The sequence below is a fragment of the Cebus imitator genome, unplaced genomic scaffold, assembly GCF_001604975.1.
Source record: "Cebus imitator isolate Cc_AM_T3 unplaced genomic scaffold, Cebus_imitator-1.0 Scaffold592, whole genome shotgun sequence".
Classification (NCBI taxonomy): domain Eukaryota; kingdom Metazoa; phylum Chordata; class Mammalia; order Primates; family Cebidae; genus Cebus; species Cebus imitator.
In genome coordinates this window covers 142,052-167,841 of record NW_016107907.1, presented here as the reverse complement: position 1 = coordinate 167,841, position 25,790 = coordinate 142,052, and the positions used below count along the sequence as shown (strand labels likewise).

General features: G+C 44.3%; 2 protein-coding genes across 5 annotated transcripts in view; one reads left to right on the top strand and one right to left on the bottom strand.

The window, feature by feature from the left end:
• The first annotated feature begins 2,583 nt into the window (after positions 1-2,583).
• On the top strand, positions 2,584-3,638 carry LOC119469187 (guanidinoacetate N-methyltransferase-like). Its single transcript, XM_037734234.1, has one exon. The coding sequence runs from the start codon at positions 3,187-3,189 to the stop codon at positions 3,586-3,588; it is 402 nt and encodes a 133-aa protein (XP_037590162.1). The 5' UTR covers positions 2,584-3,186; the 3' UTR covers positions 3,589-3,638.
• Positions 3,639-4,266: 628 nt separating this feature from the next.
• Positions 4,267-25,790, bottom strand: part of COPS7B (COP9 signalosome subunit 7B) — a 28,686-nt gene continuing 7,162 nt past the window's right edge. For 2 of the 4 annotated variants that reach the window (XM_017516533.2, XM_017516532.2), the window contains 6 exons: positions 25,564-25,741; positions 22,811-22,886; positions 19,665-19,753; positions 16,974-17,176; positions 14,629-14,734; positions 4,267-6,077 (listed from right to left, as the gene is read on the bottom strand). In XM_017516533.2, coding sequence (XP_017372022.1) covers positions 5,919-6,077; positions 14,629-14,734; positions 16,974-17,176; positions 19,665-19,753; positions 22,811-22,886; positions 25,564-25,725 — 795 coding nt within the window. In that variant the 5' untranslated portion in view covers positions 25,726-25,741 and the 3' untranslated portion in view covers positions 4,267-5,918. The remainder of the gene's footprint in view (positions 6,078-14,628; positions 14,735-16,973; positions 17,177-19,664; positions 19,754-22,810; positions 22,887-25,563; positions 25,742-25,790) is intronic. The other 2 variants (XM_017516534.2, XM_037734232.1) reach the window with 2 other exon arrangements.

The window sequence follows — 25,790 nt, the reverse complement described above, 5'->3', positions numbered from 1 at the left end:
AGACAGTCTACCTCTGTCCCCCCAGGCTGGAGTGCAGTGGCTCGATCTTGGCTCACTGCAACCTTCACCTCCTGGGTTCAAGTGATTCTCGTGCCTCAGGCTCCCGAGTGGCTGGGACTACAGATGCATACCACCATGCCCAGCTAATTTTTTTTTTTAGTGGAGACAGGGTTTCACCATGTTGCCCAGGCTGGTCTTAAACTCCTGAGCTCAGGCAATCCACCTGCCTCAGCCTCCCAAAGTGCTGGGATTACAGGCATGAGCCAAACCATGCCCGGCCAGATTAATGCTTTGTTTTTTGTTTGTTTGTTTTTTTTGAGATGGAGTCTTGATCTTGTTGCCCAGGCTGAAGTGCAATGGTGCATCTCGGCTCACTGCAACCTCTGCCTCCCAGGTTCAAGCAATTCTCTTGCCTCAGGCTCCTGAGTAGCTGGGATTACAAGCATGCACCACCACACCTGGCCAATTTTTGTATTTTTAGTAGACACGGGGTTTCTCCATGTTGGCCAGGTTGATCTCAAACTCTCGATTTCAGGTGAACTGCCCACCTGGGCCTCCCAAAATGCTGGGATGACAGGCGTTAGCCACCACGCCCGGCCCAGATTAATGTTTTTATGCCTGCTAATACAACATCCATTCTGCGGCCCACGGGTCACAGAGTAATTTGGATTTACAAGTCTTATTATTAAGAAATACATTTTAAAGGCTATAGCTGCCATAGATAGTGATTCCTCTGATTAATCTGGGCAAAGTAAACTGAAACCCTTCTAGAAAGGATTTACCATTCTAAACGCCATTAAAAACATTCTTGATTCATGGGAGCAGATAAAAATATCAACATTAATAGGAGTTTGAGGACGCTGATTCCAACTCTCATGGATGACTTCAAATGGTTTGACTTTAGTGGAAGAAGTAAATGCAGATATGGTGGAAACAGCAAGAGAACTAGAAGTGGAGCCTGAAGATGTGACTGAATTACTGTAATCTCATGATAAAACTTTAGTGGATGAGGAGTGCTTCTTATGGACAAGAGTCGTTTCTGGCCAGGCACAGTGGCTCACATCTGTAATCCCAGCACTCTGGGAGACTGAGATGGGCGAATCACTTGAGGTCAGGAGTTCGAGACAAGCCTGGCTAATAGGGTGAACTTCACTGCTATTAGCCTGTCTCTACTAAAAATACAAAAATTAGCCAAGTGTGGTGGTGGGTTCCTTTAATCTGGGCTACTCACGAGGCTGAGGCAGGAGAATTGCTGGAACCAGGAGGCAGAGGTTGCAGTGAGCCAAGATGGCACCACTGCACTCCAGCCTGGGTGACAAGAGCGAAACTCAATCTCAAAAAAAAAAAAAAAAAAAGAAAGAAAAGAAAAAAAAGTGGTTTCTTAAGATGGAATCTACTCCTGATGAAGATGCTGTGAACACTGTTGAAATGACAGCAACGGATTTAGAATATTAGATAAACTTAGTTGATAAACAACAGCAGAGTTTGGGAAAACTCCAATTTTGAAAGAAGTTCTACTCTGGATAAAATGCATCAAAGAGCATCCCATACTAGAGAAATCTTTTGTGAAAGGAAGAGTCAATTAATGCGGTGAACTTCACTGCTATCTTGAGAAACTGCCACAGTCATTCCTGCCTTCATCCACCTGACTGGTCAGCAGCCATCGACATCGAGGCAAGACCCTCCACCAGCAAAAAGACTATGACGTGCTAAAGGCTCAATCATTAGCATTTTTTAGCAGTAAAGGATTTTTAATTAAAGTATGTACTTTTTTTGAGATATAATGCTATTGGCTATTTAATAGGCTACAGTATAAACATGGCTTTTATATACACTGAGAAACCAAAACTTCGCAGGACTTACCTTATAGCAATATTTGCTTTATTGTGGTGCTCTGGAACCAAATCCACAGGATCTCCAAGGTATGCCTGTAGAATGGTCAGGATGTGGTGAATCATATACGGGACAGGGAGGAGTTAAGGAAGCACCCCAAGTTCTGGCTCAGGCAAATGTCTGCTATGAACTGAACTGTCTCTTCCAAAATTCATACCCCTAATGTGATTGTATTAGTGATAGGGCCTCTAAAGAGGCAATTAAGGTTAAATGAGGTCATAAGTGTGGGGGCCCTAACCCAACAGGACCAATGTCCTTATAAAAGGAAGAGACACTGGAGATATGTGTGAAGAGAGTAGAGGCCTGGCCTGGCGCAGTGGCTCATGCCTATAATCCCAGCACTTTGGGAGGCCAAGGTGGACAGGTCACTTGAGCTCTGGAGTTCGAGACCAGCCTGGGCAACAGGGTGAAACCCTATCTCTACCAGCCAGACTACCCAACGCGTGCTAGACTTGAAACTCAGATACCATGGCAGTGTGATGGGTCCTTTGGGACCAACAAAAAACCAACTTGCTGCATTTTTTAAAAAGTGTTCGAAGTCTCCGGCTGCCAGAAAAACAACTTTAGTACAAAAACTGGAACACTCTGGTTTCAGGCAACCCAGTATCTCATGGGTGGAGAAAACAACAAACATGTACACATATCACAAGCAGTTTATCATTTAAGCTTGTTTGACCACTACCCCATTTCCTGTGACTGAAAAGTTTGGGGAGAAGAGAATCCTACTATCAATGATGACCATCTCGGATTAGTACCCCAGGAACGGCTGTACCAGGGGCTTGTGACCACCTCCCTAATGTTACCCAAATAGGAACCATAACACCTCTCATCTGAACAGAAAAAGCAAAAGGGGCTCCAGAAGGCAGAAAGCTCAGAGGTAAAGAAGGTGCTCAAGCCAGCCCACAGGCACTGCCATTGAGCTAATTCTCTTTAATCCTGTGGTGTCTCCTTCCCTATGTCGTCTCACTGTTGATGAGGACATCTCTTTGGAATGTTTTATTTGTGTATAAAACACTTCTGCACATTTTAGACCTGTGCCCAGTTACCAGGATGCCAGACAGGAAACTGCAGAGCTTGACGGCCAAGCCTCCTACCAGAGTACCAGCAGAGCAATGAACATCTAGCTGGGCCACTATTCCCACAATTTCTGGAGGCCCCGATTCCATATTCTCTGCTTCCTTATTAAGTGGCTGGGTGGGTTTGGCAAGCAGAAATGAGGTGTGTTAAAAGCGCAATGGCTGCAGGGACTGGGTCCTGGCACATTGGGTTCCAAGTTGGGGCTCCATCTGCATCATGAGTGCCCCCACCACAACCCGCCTCACTGCTGTCACCACCTCCAAAGGAGGCCGAGTCCTGGAGGTGGGCTTCGGCATGGCGACAACAGCATCAAAGGTGCAGGAGGTCCCCATCCAGAAACACTGGATTGTGAAGTGCAATGACAGCATCTTCCAGTGGCTCCAGGACTGGGCCCAGCAGCCACACAAGGTCATCCCCTTGAAAGTCCTGTGGGAGGAGATGGTGCCCACCCTGCCAGGTGGTCGCTTTGATGGGATATTGTATGACAAGTACCCACTGTGGGAGGAGATGTGGCACACACACCAGCTCAACTTCATCAAGAACCATAGTTTTCACCTGCTGAAGCTGAGGAGGGTGTCCCCCTCACCTACTGCTACCTCACTTCCTAGGGGCAGCTGATGAAGTCAAGTACTCAGGTGTCACCACCATCCAAAACACAGGTGCCTGAGCTATTGGAGGCAGACCTTCGGGGGAAGAACTTCCTCAGAGCAGTGATGGCGCTGGTCCTGCAGATGATCACATCCGTGGTCACCAAGCCCTGAGCCCTCGCCAAACAGCCCTCTGCCACCCCTCCTCAGTACCTTCATGGCTAGGAGCTCAGGCTCTGGCTTGTCACAGCCCAATAGCTGACCCTGGCTGTGTCACTGGGCAGCTTTTCTGACCTCTACAATGGAAACACTGCTGCTTCCCTGCCAGGGTCCTGGAAGGCAAAATCAACACTAACACTGGGCTTGCTCCTCCCTCCGTCAAAATAAGGGCAAGATGAACTCTCAGAGGAACAGCAGCAGGTAGAGAGGTGCCAAGGGTCAAGTGTGGAGAGCAGACTCCAAATGAGAATGCAGCAGAGCAGATGACAGGATGTGCAAGTCAGGCGTTCTAAGATCTAAGTGGCATGAACCACTGTGCCCAGCACTCTTAGGCTTTTTGAGAAATATACTTTCCCCAAAATTTCCATAAGATTTGTTCCACCTAGGTATTACCCAAAAGGATCTGGTGATGAAATTGGTGTGGGTATAGGCTTCCTCACCATGGACTGCTTGGAGACCTGAATAATCAATTTCCAATGAGGATATGGGATGCAGGGAGTGCCACATTTATTTAATAACAGAACCCTTTTCCACAGAGCATCTGATAGGGGGTTTCATGAAACATACTTTGGAAATTAAAGTGAACTCTCCACTTGGGCATAATGTTATGTGAGCACATGGACTGGCTTAAAGGGGAAATGAGAATACTTCAACATTCAATCAACAGTAGGCAGCTGCTGGACATTTTAGAAAAAGAGAAATCCATTTTTTGACCATGGCTGAACATGGTGAAACATCATCACATTTTCCTGAACCACCCTAATCCCAGCCCCTCAAGATCTAGCAGGTATGCAACCCCACACCCCACAGTCACATACATTAAATCACACTTTTATTTTTTTGTAAAATGTGCTTTTTCCTCAATGAACTTTAATATCAGTCCAGGACCTCCACTTCCCCTTAGACAACACACACACACACACACACACACACACACACACACACGCACACACCGCCCTCCGCACACACACACCCCACTTCCCTTTAAACAACACACACACACACAGCCCTCCGATCAGGTGAAAAATCCCCGGTGATTAGTCTATAACAAATATTGACACGAGGGGGAACAAAAGCATGTTGAAATGTATTAGAATCAGAACCTGTACAAAAAAAAAAAATTAAAATATAACCTGAAACTGTTCAAGTTCAGAAGTCTAGTTAAGTCCTTTTCTCTTGCCAGGAGAATGCCATCATCAGAGGGCTCTGGGTCATCACCAAGGAGGGTTGGAAAGATAGACGGAAGCAGCAACAGGTCCTTCAGCAGACAGAGGGGCATCGGTGCCACCATCCCTACCCAGGTGGAGCCAGGAGGAATTAAAGATCTCAGGAGAGAGCAAGCATTAGCCGGCAGCCCCAATGGGCAGCTGGGGTCTACACACCAAATACAAGGCTGAGTAGTCAGAGGGAGCAGGAAGAGTGGCCAGGAGAGAACACCAAGCTGGAACCACTTCTGCCTCCCAGCAGACCCACAGCACCCTCTGTCTGTGCTCAGATAGCAGAGGTTAGTCAACCCAGCACTCTCAATTAATCGGGGATTGAAGGTGGGCTTAAGAGGCTGAAAACCCGTGGGTTTAGTAAACATAGCCCAGCATCACGTCCCTCGATGGCCTGAACTGGAGCTGCCAACAAGAAGTGAGGCAGAAAAGGGAAAACAGAGCATCTTAACGCCTGGCTAGAGATCGCTGCACCATCATGGGGACTGCGGTATGAGGTGCTGGAGAGGAACGCCCCCTCCTCACAAGGGGAGGGGCCTCCTTCACAGTCATCCCTAGGGGCTGGTTAAAGCTGCCTCCAGCTTGTAACCAGCCTGACAAAACGACATGGAGCAAAAGAAAAACTGGGAGGGAGACAAGCCCTTACACAGAGACAAGAACCTCCTGGAGGGAAGCTGGGCAGTGTCTGACCCTGTTGGGATGGCATTGGCGGAGCCCCTGAGTCTGAAGGAACAACTGGGGGAGGAGGGAGTGGGTGAGGGGGATTAACAGTTTTTCTGGAACAGTACCAAGAGGGTGGGGAGGCGCTGGTGAGGGGACGGGCAGGTCTGGAACTCACTGCAGGTAGAGAGGGCAGGAAATGGGCCCTTGGTGTCCCCTCCCCACCTGACCCAGGCCTGGTGAGTGCCAGCTGCCCCAGCCGGCCCTAGTGGCGGCTGGAGACCAGACCTTTCACTTTGGACATCTTCTTGGTGGGCTGCCTCTGCTCAGCGTGAGGGGGACACTCCCGTTCAGCCAGCTGCTGCTCCATCTCCTGAGCCGAAGAGGATGCGGTGGCTTTGAGTGTCTTCTTGATGTTGGTTACCTGGTGGGGAGAGAGAGAATTGTGTGCTCAGCCTGTATATGCTCACTAAATCTTGCTCTCATTATGTCTTCACTTCAGACAGAAAGCTAAAATCCTCTGCAAGAAAACCTGAAATGAGCTTCAGAAATCCAGATGAAGGGAAACAAGCCTGGGCTATTCACAGATAAGTGGAAACGAGTCAAGCAAAAACGTGGGACTAATGCTCTCCTGGTGGAAACAAGTGGAAGGGACCATTTGGCAAAGAGGCACAACACTAACAGTGAAACAAAGTAGTGATTAAAATGTCCTCAGAAAAAAAAAGAGGGGCCCAAGAATTCTACACTCTGCTGCTATTCATTTATAAAACCACAAATGTTTTCGTAAGAATTTTGGGAATACAGCTCCATGAACCCTTCTTGAATAAACAGATGATGAACTTCAGCCAACTAAGTGAGAAATGAAAAAAATGTAGGAAAAGTACTGGCAAAATGCTATTTCACTACTATGTGCAGCGTACCTTTCTTTCACTTAAAGTATACTCGAAAATATTTCAGCAGTTCTTGAACATTTTTCCATGTCAGAACAGATATCCTCTGTGATATGTGAATACTACTCTATTATGAAGGTTCTCCAGTTTTTTGAATTGGTTCCTAGTTTGAGTTTCAGTGCTATGCTAAACAGCCCTCTGTGTTTACCTTTGCATACCTCTGTGAACATCTATGGAAGATACTCCTAGAAGTAAGCTTTACAGAGCAAAGTGGATTTACATTTTCCACTGGAATCAGAACTGCTATATGGCCTGCTGAAAAGGGACTGTTCCAAACCTTTGTTCCTCAGCTTGTTGAGAGGAAGAAACAGCAGGAAGAGGATGGTAGTGGTAGGGAAGAAGATAAGTAACAGCTTTTTCAATTTTTTTTTTTGAGACATAATTTTACTCTGTTGCTCAGGCTGGAGTATAATGGCTCAATCATAGCTCACTGCAGCCTCAACTGCCCAGGCTTAAGTGATCCTCCCACCTCAGCCTCTTGTGTAGCTTGGACCACAGGTGTTCACCACCACGCCTGGCTAATTTTTTAAAAATTATTTGGAAAGACAATGTTTCATCATGTTACCCAGGCTGTTCTCAAACTCCTTGGACTCAAGTGACCCTCCCACCTCAGCCCCACAAAGTGCTGGGATTACAGGCATGAGCCACGGCATCCAGTCGGTTTTCTACACAGTGGAAAGGGAGTTGTCAGGGTCCAAAGTTCTGAACAGTCAGAATACCATGAGCTTGAGAGCAAGAGACAGTCCAAATGCAAACATGAAAGAATGCTATGAGAGTGAGACAAAAGCTGGGCTCCTAGAAGAGCGCCAACATCTGCAGAATCAATTTTAACTAGATCAGAAGTTGTTGGCTGGGCGCGGTGGCTCATGCCTGTAATCCCAGCACTTTGGGAGGCCGAGGTGGACGGATCATAAGGTCAGGAGTTCAAGATCAATCTGGCCAACATGGTGAAACCCTGTCTCTACTAAAAATACCAAGCGTGGTGGTGCGCGCCTGTAATCCCAGCTACTTCAGAGGCTGAGGTAGGAGAATCGCTTGAACCTGGGAGATGGAGGTCGCAGTGAGCTGAGACCGTGCCACTGCACTCCAGCCTGGGCAGAAGAGCAAGACTCCATCTTAAAAAGAAAAAAACAAAAAACAATAACAAAAAAAAAAAAACCATAACTTGTTTTCTGTTGTTATTATTTTGAGATGGAGGAAAGAGCCATGCCCCAAACTTCTGTAACCTCAATCAGCACGGTAGTCTTTCTGAAGAGAGAATGACAAGAGGACTGTGGGCTAAACAGAAATTACAGAGGGCAGTCTGGGCATGGTGGCTTATACTCCTAGCATTCTAGGAGGCTGAGCAAGGAGGATTGCTTAAGAGCAGGTCTCAAGACCAGCCTGAGCAACATGGTAGAACCCCGTCTTTCTAAAAAAAAAAAAAAAAAAATTAGCCAGGTTTGTTGGCGTGTACCTGTAGTCCCAGCTACTCAAGGAGCTGAGGCAGGACAATTGCTTAAGCCCAGGAAGTAGAAGCTGCAGTGAGCCATGTCTGCACCACTGCATTCCAGCCAAGGTGACAGAGTAAGGCCTTATATCAACAACAACAAAAAAAAGAAAAGAAAAAGAAAAGAGAAAAACAATTAGCCCAGTTAGGTGGCATACGCCTGTAGTCCTAGCTATTCAGGAGGTTGAGACAGGACGATCACTTAAGCCCGGGAGTTTGAGGCTGCAGTGAGCTACCATCATGCCACTGAACTCCAGCCTGCATGACACAGCAAGACCCACAGTGTACGTGCGTGCGTGCGTGCGTGTGAAATAGGGAGGGGCATCAGCTCTGGGTTTATCCAGTGTCCTGCCAGACCACAAAACACCATCTGGGAACCCTGAGGCATCTCACCCTCCTGGCAGCTCACTGCTGCTTTGGTGTATCTCATTCAGTGAGCCACCTGGTGAGGGAAGTGAATGATCTGGAGCAAGTCAATGGCTTGCCACTCTTTCTCTGATAAAAGAGATATTATTTGTTTTACTTTAAGCCTTTTTTTTTTTTTTTTAATAGAAATGGGATCTTGCTATGTTGCCTAGGCTGGCCTCAAACTTCTGAGCTCAACCAATTTGCCTGCCTCAGCCTCCTAAGTAGCTGGGACTGCAGACACACACTATTATGCTCAGCTAAGGCATATTTTGATTACACTGGAGGAAAAATTAGGAAATTTGATTTCTCAGGGAACACTGCTTTATCAAATAACATTCTAAGGCTTCTCCAATTTGATATATTTTCTAAATATCCAGAAGAAAATGAATTAAAATCATAAAAGGGAACAGCATGACTTTAGTTTATTTCTTTGCATGTCAGTCACCTCTGACTTCCAAAGAAGACCCTGCAATTTAACATTACCTGAGGGAATATATTTAAAATTTTCCCCAAAGCTGACAAAATTTTAATCAAGTAAGACATTAGAAAACTAACGAGCTTTTGTTTCAAGGATTGTATTTCCAAAACTTGTATCTTTCCAAGCAAATAATTACCTTCCCCATTTGGCAAAATAGCTTTATTAAAAACTAAAAAACAAAACCAAAAAAATTTACTAATTTCATCTTGGCTGATAAACACTATTCAGCCTTATTTCTTCAAGTTGTGTAACAATTTTTACTAAACAATCAGATCATGCTACAAATAGTTTTCTATATTACTTCATTTAACACGTCTTAGATTTACTGACAATCTCATAACCCCTACATGAGTAAGGAAAAGGGATTACCCAATCCCCAAATAATGGTTGTATTTTCAATCTGCTGTATCTGTGTTTCTGTAGCATAAAGTCATTATCAGCTTATCAAAAAGTGACAACCAGCATTTCTCTCTTTAGAGTGGCCCAAGGTGACTTGGGCTAGCTTTGGACTCAGAGTATCAATGGCTGGGCTGAGTGATGAGTCCCTGACCTGCCAGCCAAGAAGCAAACTCTGCCTGTGGCATATTCACCAAGGCAATGCTCTGCTGCCAGCCTCTCAGCAATCGAACAGTTCAACTGACCCCAAAGGCTTTGCTGTTTTACTCTCTTACTTTTCAAAGCTCAACACTTCCAATGCTCCTCCTTCACAAAGCCACGAACTCACAGTTCTCACTCTGGTCTTGAGGGAGCCTGCACATCACCCTTCTGCAGTCACAGAAGGGCTTACTTACCCTCTGCTTCATTTCTTTACTGCCACCCCCCACCATAACGCAGCCTTCCTCTCTCCTGGTCACTCAATTCTGTTTAAAAGCCTTTCAGATTCAAGATCCTGTCAAAAGTTTTTGAGCAAATAAGTAGAAAGAGGCATGGACAACTTCCCCTGTCATTCAAATGCCTATTTACTTCCTCAAGCAATTTTCTCCTGTAGAAACTGCTCTCTCAATCAGCTGTTTTAGGTGCTCCATGACTATGATATGCAATAAAAAGAAGTAAGACTTAGCCCGGGAAAAACTTGTTTTTTTCTCGAGTTCTGAAACACCATAATCGGGTGCCTTCCTTCCACTCCTCAAGCCTGCCCTGCACTCAAGCCATGCTCAGCCACACTCTTCCCCCACACCACACTTGGAAGCAGTCATCCCCACTCTGCCCTTCTGTTTTTCATGCACCCTGGGAGGGCACCACTCCTCCCCAGCTCACCCATCTGATCCTGCCTGGAGAGTTGAGCACCTGGTCCATACAACCTGCCCTGACCGCTGCAGCCCACGCTGATCTGCCACCCTTCAACCTGTACTTGCCTGGCAGTGCCTCTCCCTGTTCGATGGCCTCCCACACCATTGTGTCTCCTTCGTGTGTCAGAAGCACACGTCTCGTTCCACCAATAAGACTGCCGACAAATCTAAGTCCTCTACAGTCATTACCACTTTGAGGCAAAATGTAAACACCCTGCAGAGGAGAAGAGGGCTTCTTGAGCAACTGTGTCTAAGCCTAGGAAATGAACCCTTTATCCTCTACAGAGGCCTCGCCTGGGCTGGGGTAGTGCCATGGTCCTCACACTGGGATCCATTACAGAGTCACTTTGCTCAAGTCAGCTTTACCGCTGCATTTGTAACACACAAGTCACAAACGAGACTTCTGAAGCACTGACAGACTCTCCCAGTAGAAGGGGATCTTCAAAGTCAACTAGCTTCTTCCAGTAGCTGGGCAGGTGGTAAGGGCAGACAGCTCCTTCTAGGACTTCAAATTGGCCACGCAGGCAGGTCAACCAATTAAACTCATTTTGGCCTTGTAGACTTTAAGAGTTCCAATTCCTCTTTCACAGAGCCACCCTTCCACTGACAACAAAAGTCATCCCCACAGACTTGTCTTCTTTTACCTAAATTTGGTAGAGTCCCTTATGAGTTTCTTCCTCCAGAGGCCTGGCTTACAGGCTCCTTAAAACATGGGCCTCAGAAAAGTAGGACTGCACTGCTAGCAAAAATGTAGCCTAGCTCTATCAGAGACCTGAAATATTTAGGCAAAAGGAGAGAGAAGAATTCCTGGGGCAGAAAACCTTCCTTCAGTTGAGGGGCAAAGCAAAGGCAGACAAGAGGAAATGCAATGCAGTTGGAAAAACTGTGCCAATAAACCTCAAGATTGTCACTAACTCCTAGGGGATTTTTTACATAATGGAAAACAGAGCTTACTTTGTCCAGTTACACTTTAGGACCTACATGACTAGAACATAGCCTACTTTGTAAATGTGGCAATAGTTATAAATTACCATTCTACATAACATCAGACATAGGCACAACCAAATATAAAGAAAAATGGGGCTGGGTGCAGTGGCTCAAGCCTGTAATCCCAGCACATTTGGGAGGCTGACGCAGGTAGATCACTTGAGGTCAGGAGTTTGAGACTAACCTGGCCAACATGGCGAAACCCTGTCTCTACTAAAAATACAAACATTGGGCTGGATGAGGTAGCTTACGTCTGTAATCCCAACACTTTGGGAGGCTGAGGTGGGCAGATCATGAGGTCAAGAGATGGAGACCATCCTGGCCAACATGGTGAAACACTGTCTCTACTAAGAATACAATAATTAGCTGGGCATGGTGGTGCATGCCTGTAGTCCCAGTTACTTAGGAGGCTTAGTCAGGAGAATTGCTTGAACCTGGGAGGCGGAGGTTGCAGTAGTGAGCTGAGATCATGCCACTGCACTCCGGCCTAGGCGACAGAGTGAAACTCTGTCTCAAAAAAAAAAGAAAGAAAAGTGGTTTGGGCATGGTGGCTCACACCTGTAATCCCAACAAATAGGGAGGCACAGGTGGGAGGATAGTTTCAGGTTAGGAGCTCAAGACCAGCCTCAACAACACAGCAAAACCCAGTTCTCCATAAAAAGAAAGAAAAAAAAAATTAGCCAGGTGTGGTAGCATGCACCTGTAGTCCTAGCAACTTGGGAAGCTGAGGCGGAAAGACTGCTTGAGCCCAGGAGGCTGGGGGTGCAGTGAACTGTGTTTGCACTACTGCACTCCATGCACTCCAGCCTAGGTGACAGAGTGAGACCCTGTCTCAACAACAACAACAAAAAAGGAAATACTTTCCAAAATCAAACTTAAATGTGCAAGTGTTTTGTAATGCTCTGAGTATTACCTCCTCACCACAGTGCTTCCTCAGAGATAATGAAACAGCTCATAATGTTCCCCCACGTATGCTGGAACTAGGAACTAATATGTGTTATTTCCACGAAAGCCTAAATGGAGAGAATATTCTTCGGCAGTCTGTGATAGGGCTGGCTTCATTAAGAAGGAGGGCTCTTAAAGCTACAACTCACCAGAAGAAAGCTGTTGTTATAAGATTCAGGAGGGGGGCATCATGTTTTTCTCTCTGAAAACAAGCAATCTAATTTAAGGACAAATAAAGAAAAGCTCACCAATCAGTTGACAAAATAGCTTTTAAAAGATAGGCCAACAGTAAAAGACTCATAAATATAAAAAGAATATGACAGAATCACCCTGGTTGTTTGTAGATTTCTTTTTCTTTCAAGCCTGTGGCTATTTGGTGAGTACCTTCCGTGTGCCTCAAGCAGGGGGCAAGCAGCCTCCAACACTTAGCAGCCAGAGCATGCATTTACTGAATGGAAAAACTGACAAGGCTCTAAGCTTTGGCCATGCTCAGGGAGCAGACCATATTGGACTGTTCCAGATTTTCTAGAAGACTATTACGTCAATAGATTGTTTTAATTGGTGGTGGAGGCAGCCTTGGCCTTTTCCTCAGATTTCTGTCTCAAATGTGAATCCCTATTGCCACCTGCTGGCAGCATCGGGCTCTGCTAGTGTCTTCCAACCACTGGCAAATAAAACCCTGTGTGCTAGTGCACACACTCTCCCTCTCTGTGTTTAAATAACCAAAATTTAAAGAGTCTACACTGTTGTGTAACTACACAGTGTAACTCGGACTTTAGCCAGGTATCTATAATAGCTCTGTGCACACCTGGCTTTCTTTTGTTGATGCTATTTATCATGAAAATAAACTTGAATACTTCAAAATTCTAAAACTAGTATCATTCATCTTTGTTAATGACCTCGATGCCAAAAATCAGGTGGTGCGGTTAGCCTCCCAACCTCATTTTGTCCAGAGTTTAATTTATAGGGAAGAATAAATGAAAGGACAGAGTGGTGAACCCTTCCTACTTTGTTCAGAGCTCAATCCCAAGTTAGAGATGAGGCCACTATCATGAAGAAGGTGGTTGCATAGCTTATCAGAAAAGCAGAAGGCTTATTTTCCTAATTGTCTTTGCTTTTGGCTAGTGTTAACTACAGTGCATACTTCCTTGCCCAGGCTGGTCTTAAACTCCTGGACACAAGCAATCCTTCCTCCTCACCTCTCAAAGTGTTGGGATTACAGGTGTGAGCCATTGTAGCCAGCTCATACTTCTATGGCTAGAAGGATTAAAAATGGTCTATGAATTGAACATCCACAGAGTATATGTATATAGGGCAGTGTATGTGTATTCAAAAAAATTAGCTCAAGTTCATGAAAAGCAGAGTTCAGCAGACCATTAACACACTTCTACGGTGTGTCAGAAATATTCAGTTCAACATTTGAGTATCTACTCTGGGTTAGGCATGGGATAAGAAGCTTATCTTACAAATAGGATACAGGTTTTATTTTCAAGGAGTACATATAACAGTATAGGGAATCACTCCAAATTTCACAAATCCCCCTTTGAAAGGCACCATCTACTCATTTCTTATGCTTCTTAGCTAGAATTCTGGGCCCTACTCTGCCACACTCTTAGACACCTGATTTTCAAAATTCATTAAGTATCATTAACACTTCAAACCCCATCCACCATAGAAAAGAACTTCCAATGCTAAGGAAGATCAGTGCTTCTGGTGTTAAGGGCTCCAGATAAATTCTGAAATGAGGTCACGTCATATATCAGGCTACAAGTACACAAATGCTTATAACACAAACGCTGGGGCCTACATCTGTCCAAGAGGCTAAAAGTTTCCTCAACAACCAGGTGTCACTAAAACCAAACTTACATCCTCTTAACTTCACTTGCAGCTCATCTGCCAAATTTTATCCCTTTCTTCTTTCCGTATGAAACATGTCATGCATTTTACAAGTTTATTATATGTACAGTTTAGAAAAAAAGAATACAATGAACACTATGTGCCCACCATGCAACTTAAGTAGCAGAACATTCCCAGGGCCTTGAAGCCCCACATGGCCCTGCCCAGCTGTACCCCTTCCTCCATGCCACCTGGTAACTTATCACCATCTTACCCATTTTTAAGATCCATCCCCAAACTCATTTTCTTTTGCTCTACAGCTGCAAAGTACATGTGTAATGAAACTACAACCTTCTCTGTTCTCCAAGCCTGATCAATCACCCTATGCTGACCAGGAATCAGAAAGAGACAGAACACCAAGAGCAGGAGCCGTGTCACACTCATCCCTGTACTCCAGCACCTAGCCTAGGCCCATTTGTTGGTGACTGCTTATTTCATCTACACCAAGATTTGCAAAACAAAAACATAAACACTGCAAAGGAATCAACAGGTATGACCTGGAGAGAGGAACAAACGTTCCTTTCCTTCCTTACCTCTGCTTCTATCTGCTGCTGAGTTCGGTTGTGATTCTCTTTGTACTGGTTGGCTCTCAGAACTTGCTGCTCGATGCCCAGCAGAACTGCTTCACAGCCGTCACACCTGCAATGGAGAAAGCCAGCCCTGAGCTGCAGAATGGCCTGGGAAGTCTCTTCCAGCCTCTGAAATCTTCCTCCCCAACAGCTCTCCCCAGCGTCTTACAGGGACCTCCTTTAATACTCCTTCTGCCACATCTCTTGCCCATTCACTCCTTCCAAAAGACAAGCACTTTGTAATACCTACTGCAGGACATAACACAGGACATAAGGAGACAAACATGGTAGGCTGGGGCTAGTTTCTTAGAATATGGCTTTAATTTTCAACTTTCTATTTCATGGAAGATGGTTTTGTAGCACCTAAGATTAAAGAAAGTAGGATAGGCTGGGTGTGGTGGCTCACGTCTGTAACCCTAGCACTTTAGGGGGGCAAGGAGGGTGGATAACAAGGTGGAGTTCGAGACCAGCCTAGCCAACACAATGAAACCCCGTTTCTACTAAAAATACAAAAATTAGCCGGGTGTGGTGGCACACACCTGTAGTCCCAGCTACTTGAAAGGCTAAGGCGGGAGAGTACCTTGAACCTGGGAAGTGAAGGTTGCAGTGAGCCAAGACCACACCATTGTACTCCAGCCTAGGTGAGAATGAGACTCTGTCTCAGGAAAAAAAAAAAAAGAAGGTAGGATAGATTTTTACAGATGGCATTGAGTAATCCTTTTCTCAACAGAAAAAAAAAGATTTTCTAAAAGCATCCTATTTTGAAGATTCCTCCTTTTCTCAGTTTAAGTTACTTCCTAATTGCCATACCCTTCCTCCTATTTTATTTTCCTCACTATTAACTTTTTTAAAAACAAAAAAGTTGAAAGAATACTACAATGAATATCCCCATACCTCCACCTAAGATCCAACAGCTGTGAGCATTTTGCCATATGTGTGGTACCCCTCAGCAAACCAATTTTGTTTTAATCTACCATCAGTGCCTAAACATGAGTTGTAAGCATCTCTGCCAGTAAACATACTGTGGTAACCAGTTAGTCTGGCACCTCTATGTCAAACATATTGGGTACTTAGAAACTGGAAAGCAAACTGTGGACATGAAAAACTGTGTCAGCCATTTCAAAAACAGAATAGGACAGCCAACTTTGGCAGGTTCAGAAACTAGATTTTGTGTGCCAGACCATTTTGTGATGGGGTGTTTCTAAGTTTATTTCTTATTTATTCTAAGTTTCATAACCTATTGAAAACTTCTACTTGTGTCAGATGTTGTACAGAGAAGGTGTTTGGGGCCACACCTGGGACAGAACTTGGGGTGAGGGGTGAGCAACACACGTCCTGAGGTAGAGTAGCTTAAGTGAGGGAGACTTGGGGGCATCAGACCCCAGGAAGTCAAAGTGGCGCTGCTCCTCTCTGGATATACTTCTCTCAGGGATGAGCAGAGATTCCATTTCTCTCCCTAACCTGTGCACAAAGCTCACCAGCTCTGCTTCATGGCTTCCAACATGCCTGGGAACATACTCTCCTCACCTCCAAGCATACGATAACCCTGCCTCTCCTTCAAAACTGAGCTAAAACTTCTCCAATAAGTCCATCTGGCTTTATAGGCCCCAAATAATTTAATCACTCCACAGTAAATCCTCATAGAATGTGTGACAGCTCTTGCAAATATCAAATTTCATATAAACAGAGAACATCCAAATGTCCCAAAGCTTTTTATATACCAGAATATAGTTATCAGATATTCTATGGATGAGTCTGTATTCCAACTCAGAATGACCCACTCCTTGTTTTCCATGTCCCTCACAGTGTTTTACAAACACTAGCCCAATACGCTACTGATTTTGAACCTAAATTCTTTTATCCTAAGAATCTTACAAACATGTTAACTTCCACAGGGATAGAAAAATTAAGAAGAACAAAGAAAGACTCTTACAAGCACTACCCTTACTAGGTTCAGTAAACTCTGAGTCTGAGTTTGGCAAAGGCAGACTAGCCTCACATAGTCAGGACACTCACATAGGCTCCACCTGCTAACCCTGGGCATTTTATGGCCCACTTTTAAATAGCCCCCAGTTGCATTTAAGGCAAGAACTATTTTACAACCAAGGCACCAGGGGGCCTGAAATGACTCCTGTTGTCACCCAGCTGTGATCACAAATGTAGCCCCACTCTCTGGCTCACTGTCCTAAAGCCCCAGCTCCCAGACAGCCACAGCCCCACCCCAAACCCTCAGCTGACACCAAGAAATCACATTTTTGCAAGGAAAGGCACAAAAGACATGCTAGATATCCCCCTCCTTTTAGCCTCACCATTCATGCAGGGTCTTGACAATATTATTGATATCCTTCTTTCGGATGTCACGGCCAATGCAGAAATCCACTTCCAGCAGCTGGTTTCGCTGGTCCAGCTTGCCCTGGATGATGTCAGTGTAGACAGCCTCAATGATGAGGTCTTCTAGTTCCCGGAGATTCCGCATCTCCAGGTCTTTCAGCAACACGGAGTAGGGGATACACTGTAGATAAGGCCATGTGATCATTATAAAAACAATCTCGCAAGCATTAGCTAAAATGCAGGTATTACCCACATAGCCAACAGCTGCCTCTAGGCTCGGGAACTGCAGGCTAGTGGTAATTACTAATGGCTAGGACAACAAGAGATGGATAATGAACGATGAGACCTAGAAGACCAATCAACATCTAAGAAAGCAACCTCCTGGTTCTCTACCTCCTTGGCTTCACCCAGCCTTCAGATTTCACATGCTGCGGCATATTTGTAGAGATTCTAAAAACTTCTACCAGTGGAGAGAAAGGGAACTACTCAGTATACGCCACTCTGCCACCTTCTGGAAGCTTTCAGATTTTGCCAGATCACCATAATCTCCAATAGATCCCAGACACTGGAGAGAACTGGCTACACACAACAAAGTGCAAAAACAAACAAAAAACCTGCCGGCCAGCACATCTACCGACAGGTGACCAATGGGCACTGCCAGCTCAGAGGTCATCCTGAAGTTTGCATCTGTTTTCTCAGACACTTAGAACCACTATGAATTCCCAACAATAATTCTTTACTGGGCTGTACCAACATTCTACAAGACTCCAAGACTCCAGTTTTCTGCAAATTATCTGCCATATCACTACTAGTTTGGAAATTAACATAGTGATCAAATCTGTAGAAACAGACACGAGGAAGATATATACCGAGAAGAGAGCAAATATACCTAGAAGGGTTTTCTATGGCTAAAGGCATGATATCCATGGGTGGTAGGTGGACTTACAATGACAGGTTACAGAAATGAGGAAAAGGGTCACTGCTACTTCTTTACTATACTTGAGAGGTCCACAATCAGGACATGAAAAAAGGTCAGGTCCTCATTTCCCAACAAAACAGGCCTCCCACCTGAAATGCTAGGCTGAGAATCAGAGTGTCATTATATCAGATAAAATGATTTCAGCAACTGAAATCGCAATCCAAGAACACAACAGACCAAGTGCAGTGGTTCACACCTGTAATCCCAACACTATGGGAGGCTAAAATGGGAGGACTGCTTGAGGTCAGGAGTTTGAGACCAGCCTAGGCAACATGGTGAGACCCCGTTCTCAATTTTAAAAAATTGTTTTGAGTTAAAAAAGAAAGTAATAAATAGATAATAATAATTATATATACATATACACACACACACACATATATATATATATCTTGGCCAGGCATCATGGCTCACACCTGTAATCCTGGCACTTTGGGAGGCCAAGGCAGGCAGATAATCTGAGGTCAAGAGTTTAAGACCAGTCTGACTAACATGGTGAAACCTCATCTCTACTAAAAATTAGTTAGGCATGGTGGTACATGCCTGTAATCCCAGCTCTTCAGGAGACTGAGGCAGGAGAATTGCTTGAACCCAGGAGGCGGAGGTTGCAGTGAGCCAAGATCAAGCCACTGCACTCCAGCCTAGGCAACAAGAACAAAACTCCATCCTTTCAAAAAAAAAAAAAAAAGAATATATATCACTGAAGCTCAATCATGGAGGGAAAATGCTAAAACCAAAATTTTTTAAAGGCATAGTCCCACAAAAATTTAGGCATTTAGGCTGGGATTAGGCAGAGAGCCAAAATCAACTATACATTAACTAAATCTGGACCGTCATCATTAATGGCTGTGAGCAGCTGGCTGCAAGTCGTCTTCTAAATCAGCTGTGGGAGAGGACTTGGCGGTACAGTGGAATAGGTGGTATCTTACATAAGGTTAGAGTCTAAAGTTAGCATAGGAGACACAAATTCCAATTAGTGTAATAAACCTTGGAAATCCCAGAGAAAGGTAGTATATTAAAAATCCAGGCTGGGCATGGTGGCTCACGCTTGTAATCCCAGCACTTTGGGAGGCTGAGGTGGGTGGATCACCTGAGGTCAGGAGTTCAAGACTAGCCTGGACAACATGAAGAACTCCTGTCTCTACTAAAAATACAAAAAATCAGCCGGGCATGGTGGTGTATGCCTGTAATCCCAGCTACTCAGGAGGCTGAGATGAGATAGGAGAATCACTTGAACCCGGGAGGCGGGGGCTGCGGTAAGCGGATGTCACGCCATTGCACTCCAGCCTGGGCAACAAGAACAAAACTCCGCCTCAAAAAAAAAAATCTAGTAAGTCAACATAGCAAGTTTTTCCTCTAGCATGGGCACACTTCACTGTACACTAAAAAACAGATAAAGTTATTAACTTGTCTTGAGATGCGTTGCTATTTGAAAAATGTCTATCTTTAACAGCAGTCTCCCCTTAATACGGGAAAATGCTCATCCCACATGAGGTACCACAGCATGCCATATACGCTTCCTGTATGGAATGGGGAGTACTTGTCTACACCATTTTATCTTTTCCTCTGCAAAACAAATTTTATGTATTAATGATGTGAAACTCTTGTGTGCAGCTGGGACTTCTCTCATTGATGCCAGTGAGACAGCTGACTTCGGGTGAAGAGGAAGACAGGCGAGGGCTCAGGACCGTACCTTCATTCTTGATGCCAAGCTCACGATGGTAAGATGCTTCAGCTTGTTCTGCTGAGCTGTGCTCAGTTCTGGCAGGCTCTCCTTGTTGGCTGCTCGGTCCCACCCACCACAAAAATCAAGACATAAAATAAAATTAGGATTTCTTTTACGGAATAAGCTCACCAACTCCCCAGACCAAATCTACTACTGAATCACTATCATGACTTTGCACTTATTCATTTGGCAAATACTGCCATCTTCTTTGGAAGACCATGTACTTCCAAAGAAAAGACTCAGTCTCTACACACCAAGTTTAATCTCCTAAAAACTGAACAAACAAAATGATGTGGCAATTATCTTAATGGTGTACTATTTGTGCCCCTTGTGACATTCAATTAAGTTAAACACATCTTCACTGAGCATCTGTTATGTGCAATGCTCTGTCTTGAGAAGAACCAAGGATGAATAAGATGGGCTTTGCCAGGGCTGCTGCATGGCACAACTCCAGGCCATCAACCACCTGGAGGTGTGCAACTTAATGGCCCTGGACTTGTCCTTGGACTTAAAATCAAATGTTTCAATAGCTACATATGCAAGGCAGAACTACCAGAAAAAAGGTACAAGCTACCAGAAGAGAGGAGAGGGATGGGGAGGAGGTAGCGAGTGAGAGGAAGAGAGAGAGGGAAAGAGAACAGTATCATTTGGGAGGTACAGGAGATAAAAAGAAAGACTTCATGGAAGAGATGGAGTTTGAGTTGAGCTTTGAGGAAGAGGTAAAATTTCAGTAATAACCATAAATGATAATAACAGCAAGGGCAGCAGCTGTAGCAGCTTACATAAACAGCAAGCTTTATATCTTGTGGATCACACAGATCCACACATCCAGTTCATCTTCACAACAACCCCACAAGACTCCAAGTGTCATCAATTCCTTAACCACAATTCTGGATTCCAAAAAAGCTGAATCCAAACTAATTTTTTTTTTTTCTTAAGCATGGTGCTGAAATTCATCTGGTGGGAATTTCTGACCTGAACCAAGACAGGCTTTTTGTCCCACTTGTCGTGAATATTCACCTGTTTTGCTGCAAAATTATGAATGTGTTTAACTGCCCACATTCTTCTGAAAATGTTACATAAAGAGGCATGTGCATCACATTACCTTTTTAAAGTCCCCAAAATTCTAAATTCTGAAACATCTACCCACAAGGAGTGTAGGTAAGGATTAATGGACTTGTACTGTTACTCCCACCTTACAGATGAGGAAATTAAGATTACTTAGTCAAAGAACACAAAACTAGTAGAAGTGGAGCCAGACTAACAACCGGCAGTCTGGTAACAGAGTCTGCGCAATGCTATCTCTTTTTTTATTTTGAGACAGAGTCTCACACTGTCACCCAGGCTGAATGCAGTGGCACGATCTCAGCTCACTGTAATCTCCGCCTGCTGGGTTCAAGTAATTCTCCTGCCTCAGCCTCCTGAGCAGCTGCGACTCTGGGTGTGCGCCATCATGCCCAGCTAATTTTTTCTTTGTATTTTTAGTAGAGACGGGGTTTCACCGTGTTGGCCAGGATGGTCTCAATCTCCTGACCTCGTGATTCGCCCACCTCCGCTTCCCAAAGTGCTCTTTAGTAAGCAAAGATAGAAGAATAGAACACACTCACTGGAACAAAGGGAAGATCAGAAAAAAATGTGGTGTACCAGGAAGTGGCCAACTGTCTGGTCTGACAGCAGTACAAAGTAGAAGTAACCAGGGAGAAAGGAGGAGAAGTCAGGAATATCGCAGAGAAGGCCCTGAGTATCAGGATACTGTCAAACCATTAAAAAAGGGTAGGAATGCCAGAAAAAAATGGTTTGGGTAGAAGGTAAGTTAGTGGTTGGATATACAAGTACCTCATTCCTAATATTTAAGATTCTAATTTAAAATGACTCAAATGCCCTACAATAGAAAATGGGCTAGATTATAAAGCATTTGATTATGAAATATTAAAAATTATTACAAAGATGTAAAATATGGATGTATATAAGTAGGAGACAAGGAAGACATAAAACTGTATACATAGTTATACCTATGTAACACAAAACACAAATGTAAGGGGCACAAAAAAGTCCAGCATCCAAATGTTTGATGGAGACACAACTATAAGTGACTTTTATTTATTATTTTTATTTAATTTTTTTTTTAAGACTAAGTCTCACTCTGTCGCCCAGGCTGGAGTACAGTGGTGCGATCTCAGCTTACTACAATCTCCATCTCCCAGGTTCAAGCAATTCTGCTGCCTCAGCTGCCCGAGTAGCTGGGATTACAAGTGCCCACCACCAAGCCCAGCTAATTTCTGTATTTTTAGTAAAGACGGTGTTCCACCGTGTTGGCCAGGCTGGTGTCGAACTCCTGACCTCAAGTGATCTGCTGGCCTCAGCCTCCCAAAGTGCTAGGATTACAGCACGAGCCACCATATCCAGCCTATGGTGACTTTTTAAAAATCTATTTTCCAAATTTTCTTCAATATGCTGATATTATCTTGTTAATATTTAAAACGTTAAAATATTCTACAGGTGTGTATTCTGACACTTCATAGCACTCCAAGGGCCCTACAAACACCAGTCCTCAAGAATCTCATCTGGAAAACAAACAAGAGCTCCATTTGTGATGAGCACACACAGTCCCCATTTCTTTTTTTTTTTTTTTTTTTTTTTTTTTTCTCTCTTGTTGCCCAGACTGAAGTGCAATGGCACGATCTTGGCTCACCACAACGTCCGCCTCCCAGGTTCAAGCGATTCTCCTGCCTCAGCCTCCCCAGTAGCTGGGATTACAGGCATGTAGCACCACACCCAGCTAATTTTTTGTATTTTTAGTAGAGACGGGGTTTCTCCATGTTGGTCAGATCTCGAACTCCCGACCTCAGGTGATCCGCCCGCCTTGGCCTCCCAAAGTGCTGGGATTAAAGCCACCGCACCCAGCCACATAGTCTCCATTTTACCCACTAGAATATAAAAGGTGAAAAGGAAAATTCTCTTTGTGAGGTCACCTACCAGGCACAGCAAAATGGGAGGCAGCCAGTTCAAGAAGTCTCCCCACTACCCCATGCTTTATATCTCAAACCTTGATGGTCTTCCAAACTGAGCAACATAATTAAGACAAGTCTTTTGAAGGATCTTCACCAACTCACCTATGTAATCTGGGTATGTCCCATAGGCAAACAGGTTCAACAACTGCAAATAAGCAGCATTAGCGCCTTCTGCAAGCTGAGGAGGAAAAAAAAAGTTCACCACAGACCAAACTGTCTACCAATCACTGTTGTGTTCAAACAGAGGATGGGTGAGCATGTGTCCAAGATGCCATGGCTGTTTATTCTGTACTATTTGATTACTTGGCCCCTCAGGTTTCTTCTGACTCTGACTCTTCAGGAAAAGATAAATCAGATTATTAAAGCCCCAAATTTAATTTCTCTCTGAGTATCAGGCTACTGTTTTACTTTCCACAGAGCATGCCCAAGGAATTGCTTTTCTCTCTCACACACATACAAAGCATTAAGCACTGGAAGCAGTTCAAATTTTCTCAAGATTCTGTTTGCATCAAAACAAAGACTGGAGCAACCCTGTCTACATACCAGCTTGGCAAGTATGGTATGAGCTGTTACCAACCCAAAGTGAACAAAGCTCAGGATTGGTTCCAAGTTTCAGGACTACATGTGGACTATGAAAGCTGGGAGAGACCAGCATATCATAAGATATAAGAGAAAGCCAGGATGAGACAGAAAGCCAGGCTGGGAGAGAAAACCAGGATATCAATCTGCCCCAAATAAAATGTTCATTAAAATTACTTACTCTTCACTGATGCTGATGGCAAAAAGCCACGTGTAGAAGAAAAACGAAAAGATCCACTGTTCCGCCTGGAACTTCTCTGCTGTCAATTACCATGACTGATTTTTTTTTTTAATCACAAACATGCTCCTGTTACCCTTCCAACTTACCAAGCTCAGTAAATTCTAAACAGAAATAGCAAGTGGTATTCCACAGACAGCAATAGCAATACTACTCAATTTTGGCCATTAAGAAAAAAAGGTTCCAAGAAATGCATCTATAATTTCAGATCACTGAAAAGCAACCAGCTTATTCTCAGCCCACATATGGAAAAACTCAAAGTATGGGGAGATAAAGGTGGTCTGCTAAGCACCCTATGGAGAGCTCCAGCATCCTAATACCTCAGGTTACCAGAAATCTCCTAAAGTCCCTGAATCAGAGGGGGGGAGAAACCTGGTAAAGACTATCCAATCTAGCCCTACTTTTCAGACACATAATTAACAAAACAAGCCAGAAAAGAGTATTTTCTCCAAAGCACATACTCCAAAACTTCTCCCACTGGCCTAAATCAATAAGGTCTTTCTGGCTTTAATTTCCATCCACCTCTTCTTAATGTTGCAGTTACAAAACAACTACTTGGCATATTCATGCAGTCTTTTCATGAACCTGAAGGAACACATTGCCCCTTGGTCATCTCTTGTGTTGAAAAAACGAATCCAGTTCTCTCAGATTTTCTTCATAAAACTCATTATCCACTTCTGGTAAATGAAATTAGTATTGAAAGCCTACTGTGTGTCAGGCTATTCAGCTCTGAAAAAACAATGGTGAGCACTACAGACCTTATCCTCACAGAGCTTATAGTGTGGCAAGCAAGCCTGACATGAAATACAAACTTACAATGAAAAGGTAAAAGTGGCTCTTCTCCTCTCTGACCATCACTGGTAGAGGAGCCATGTGTGGGCATCTGAAATGGTTGGGCTGTGGGGAACTGCTCCAGTTTCCTCATCAAGAAGAATACACAGATACACAGCACTGAACTCAGTAGCCTGAAGGCCGGCAATTCCTTTGGTTACAACTGGCTGATTCACTGAAACTCCTGTTAAAACTGACTGTGGGTGTGGAGCCAACAGCAAAGGTGTCGTGGTGGTCATGAAGGTGATAAACTGCCCAAAGAAAGAAAACCACCTCCTATATGCAAATTGCCACCACCAAGAATTCCAGGGCCGCTCTCAACAGCATCCAGCACATGCTCCACAAGAAGTACCACCACCCACATCTGTGCATGGCTGCCATCCACAGAGCCAGCACCAGCCCACACAGCCAGAAAACTGTGACAGTGAAGAGGAAGGGGACCTTCCCCACCAATCCACGAAAGGCTCCTGAGCACCACCCTCCACCCCACAAAGCAATAAAGATGCTCACAGGCTTTTCTCGAGAAAGTGAATAAATATAAATAAATAAAAGTGTTCAAAGTGGTAAGTAGAGGTTGAGAAGTACAGATTGCTTTACATCTTCTTGTTCCATCTGTTCAATGGATCTTCTCATTTTTGAGGCACAATAACCAAAACTGGATACCCAAGGTTTTAATAACAAGCAAGCAAACAAGTAAAATGAATTATTCTAGCTTTTCATGTCATATCTAACACATCTACTTTAGCACAACACTGCCCTTTTCCACAAGAACAATATACTCCTACTCATGTCCATTTCATATACAACAGCAGTAAGTTTCTGCTGTGTATGTCCCTGACCAATCTTCCTGATTGATATTGCACTGGAGATTTCTGGTCCCTACAAATGCCTGAATCTACCTTTATTAAACATCAGCCCACGCTTTTAGCACTACTTCTCTAATTTATCAGGACCAATCTGACTTTTTTACTATCTTTCAGATCATTATTAACAACAATCTAATTTTACCCAAGGTAAGATGAAAATACTGGATCAAAGGAGCCAAGGACAAACCTCTCAATCTCTTCCCCTGCCCCACCAGTTCCCATCCTTCTCTCAATAGGGTACCTCACAGGTTCACAATACTTCAGCACTGAAATTCTTCGGAAACCTGCACAATTACAGAAAGGCTTAGAACAAAGAGAAATTGTTTGAAAACCGTTCTTACCTCCTGCACATTGGCCAGCTCCAGAAGTTCTCCAAAGACATACACTCCAGGGGCCTCTAAGACCTGGCTTATGAGAGCAGTGAGGGCTGAGCCACTGGTACCTTTGGCTAGTAAAATAAACTGCTCCAGGAGGTTACTTGAGGGTTTCTGTTCCCCTGCCATTCTCTGGCCTTGAAATCTGTCCAAAAGAAAAGTGTGTCAGTCATTCTTCCTTCTCCTTTGCAAAG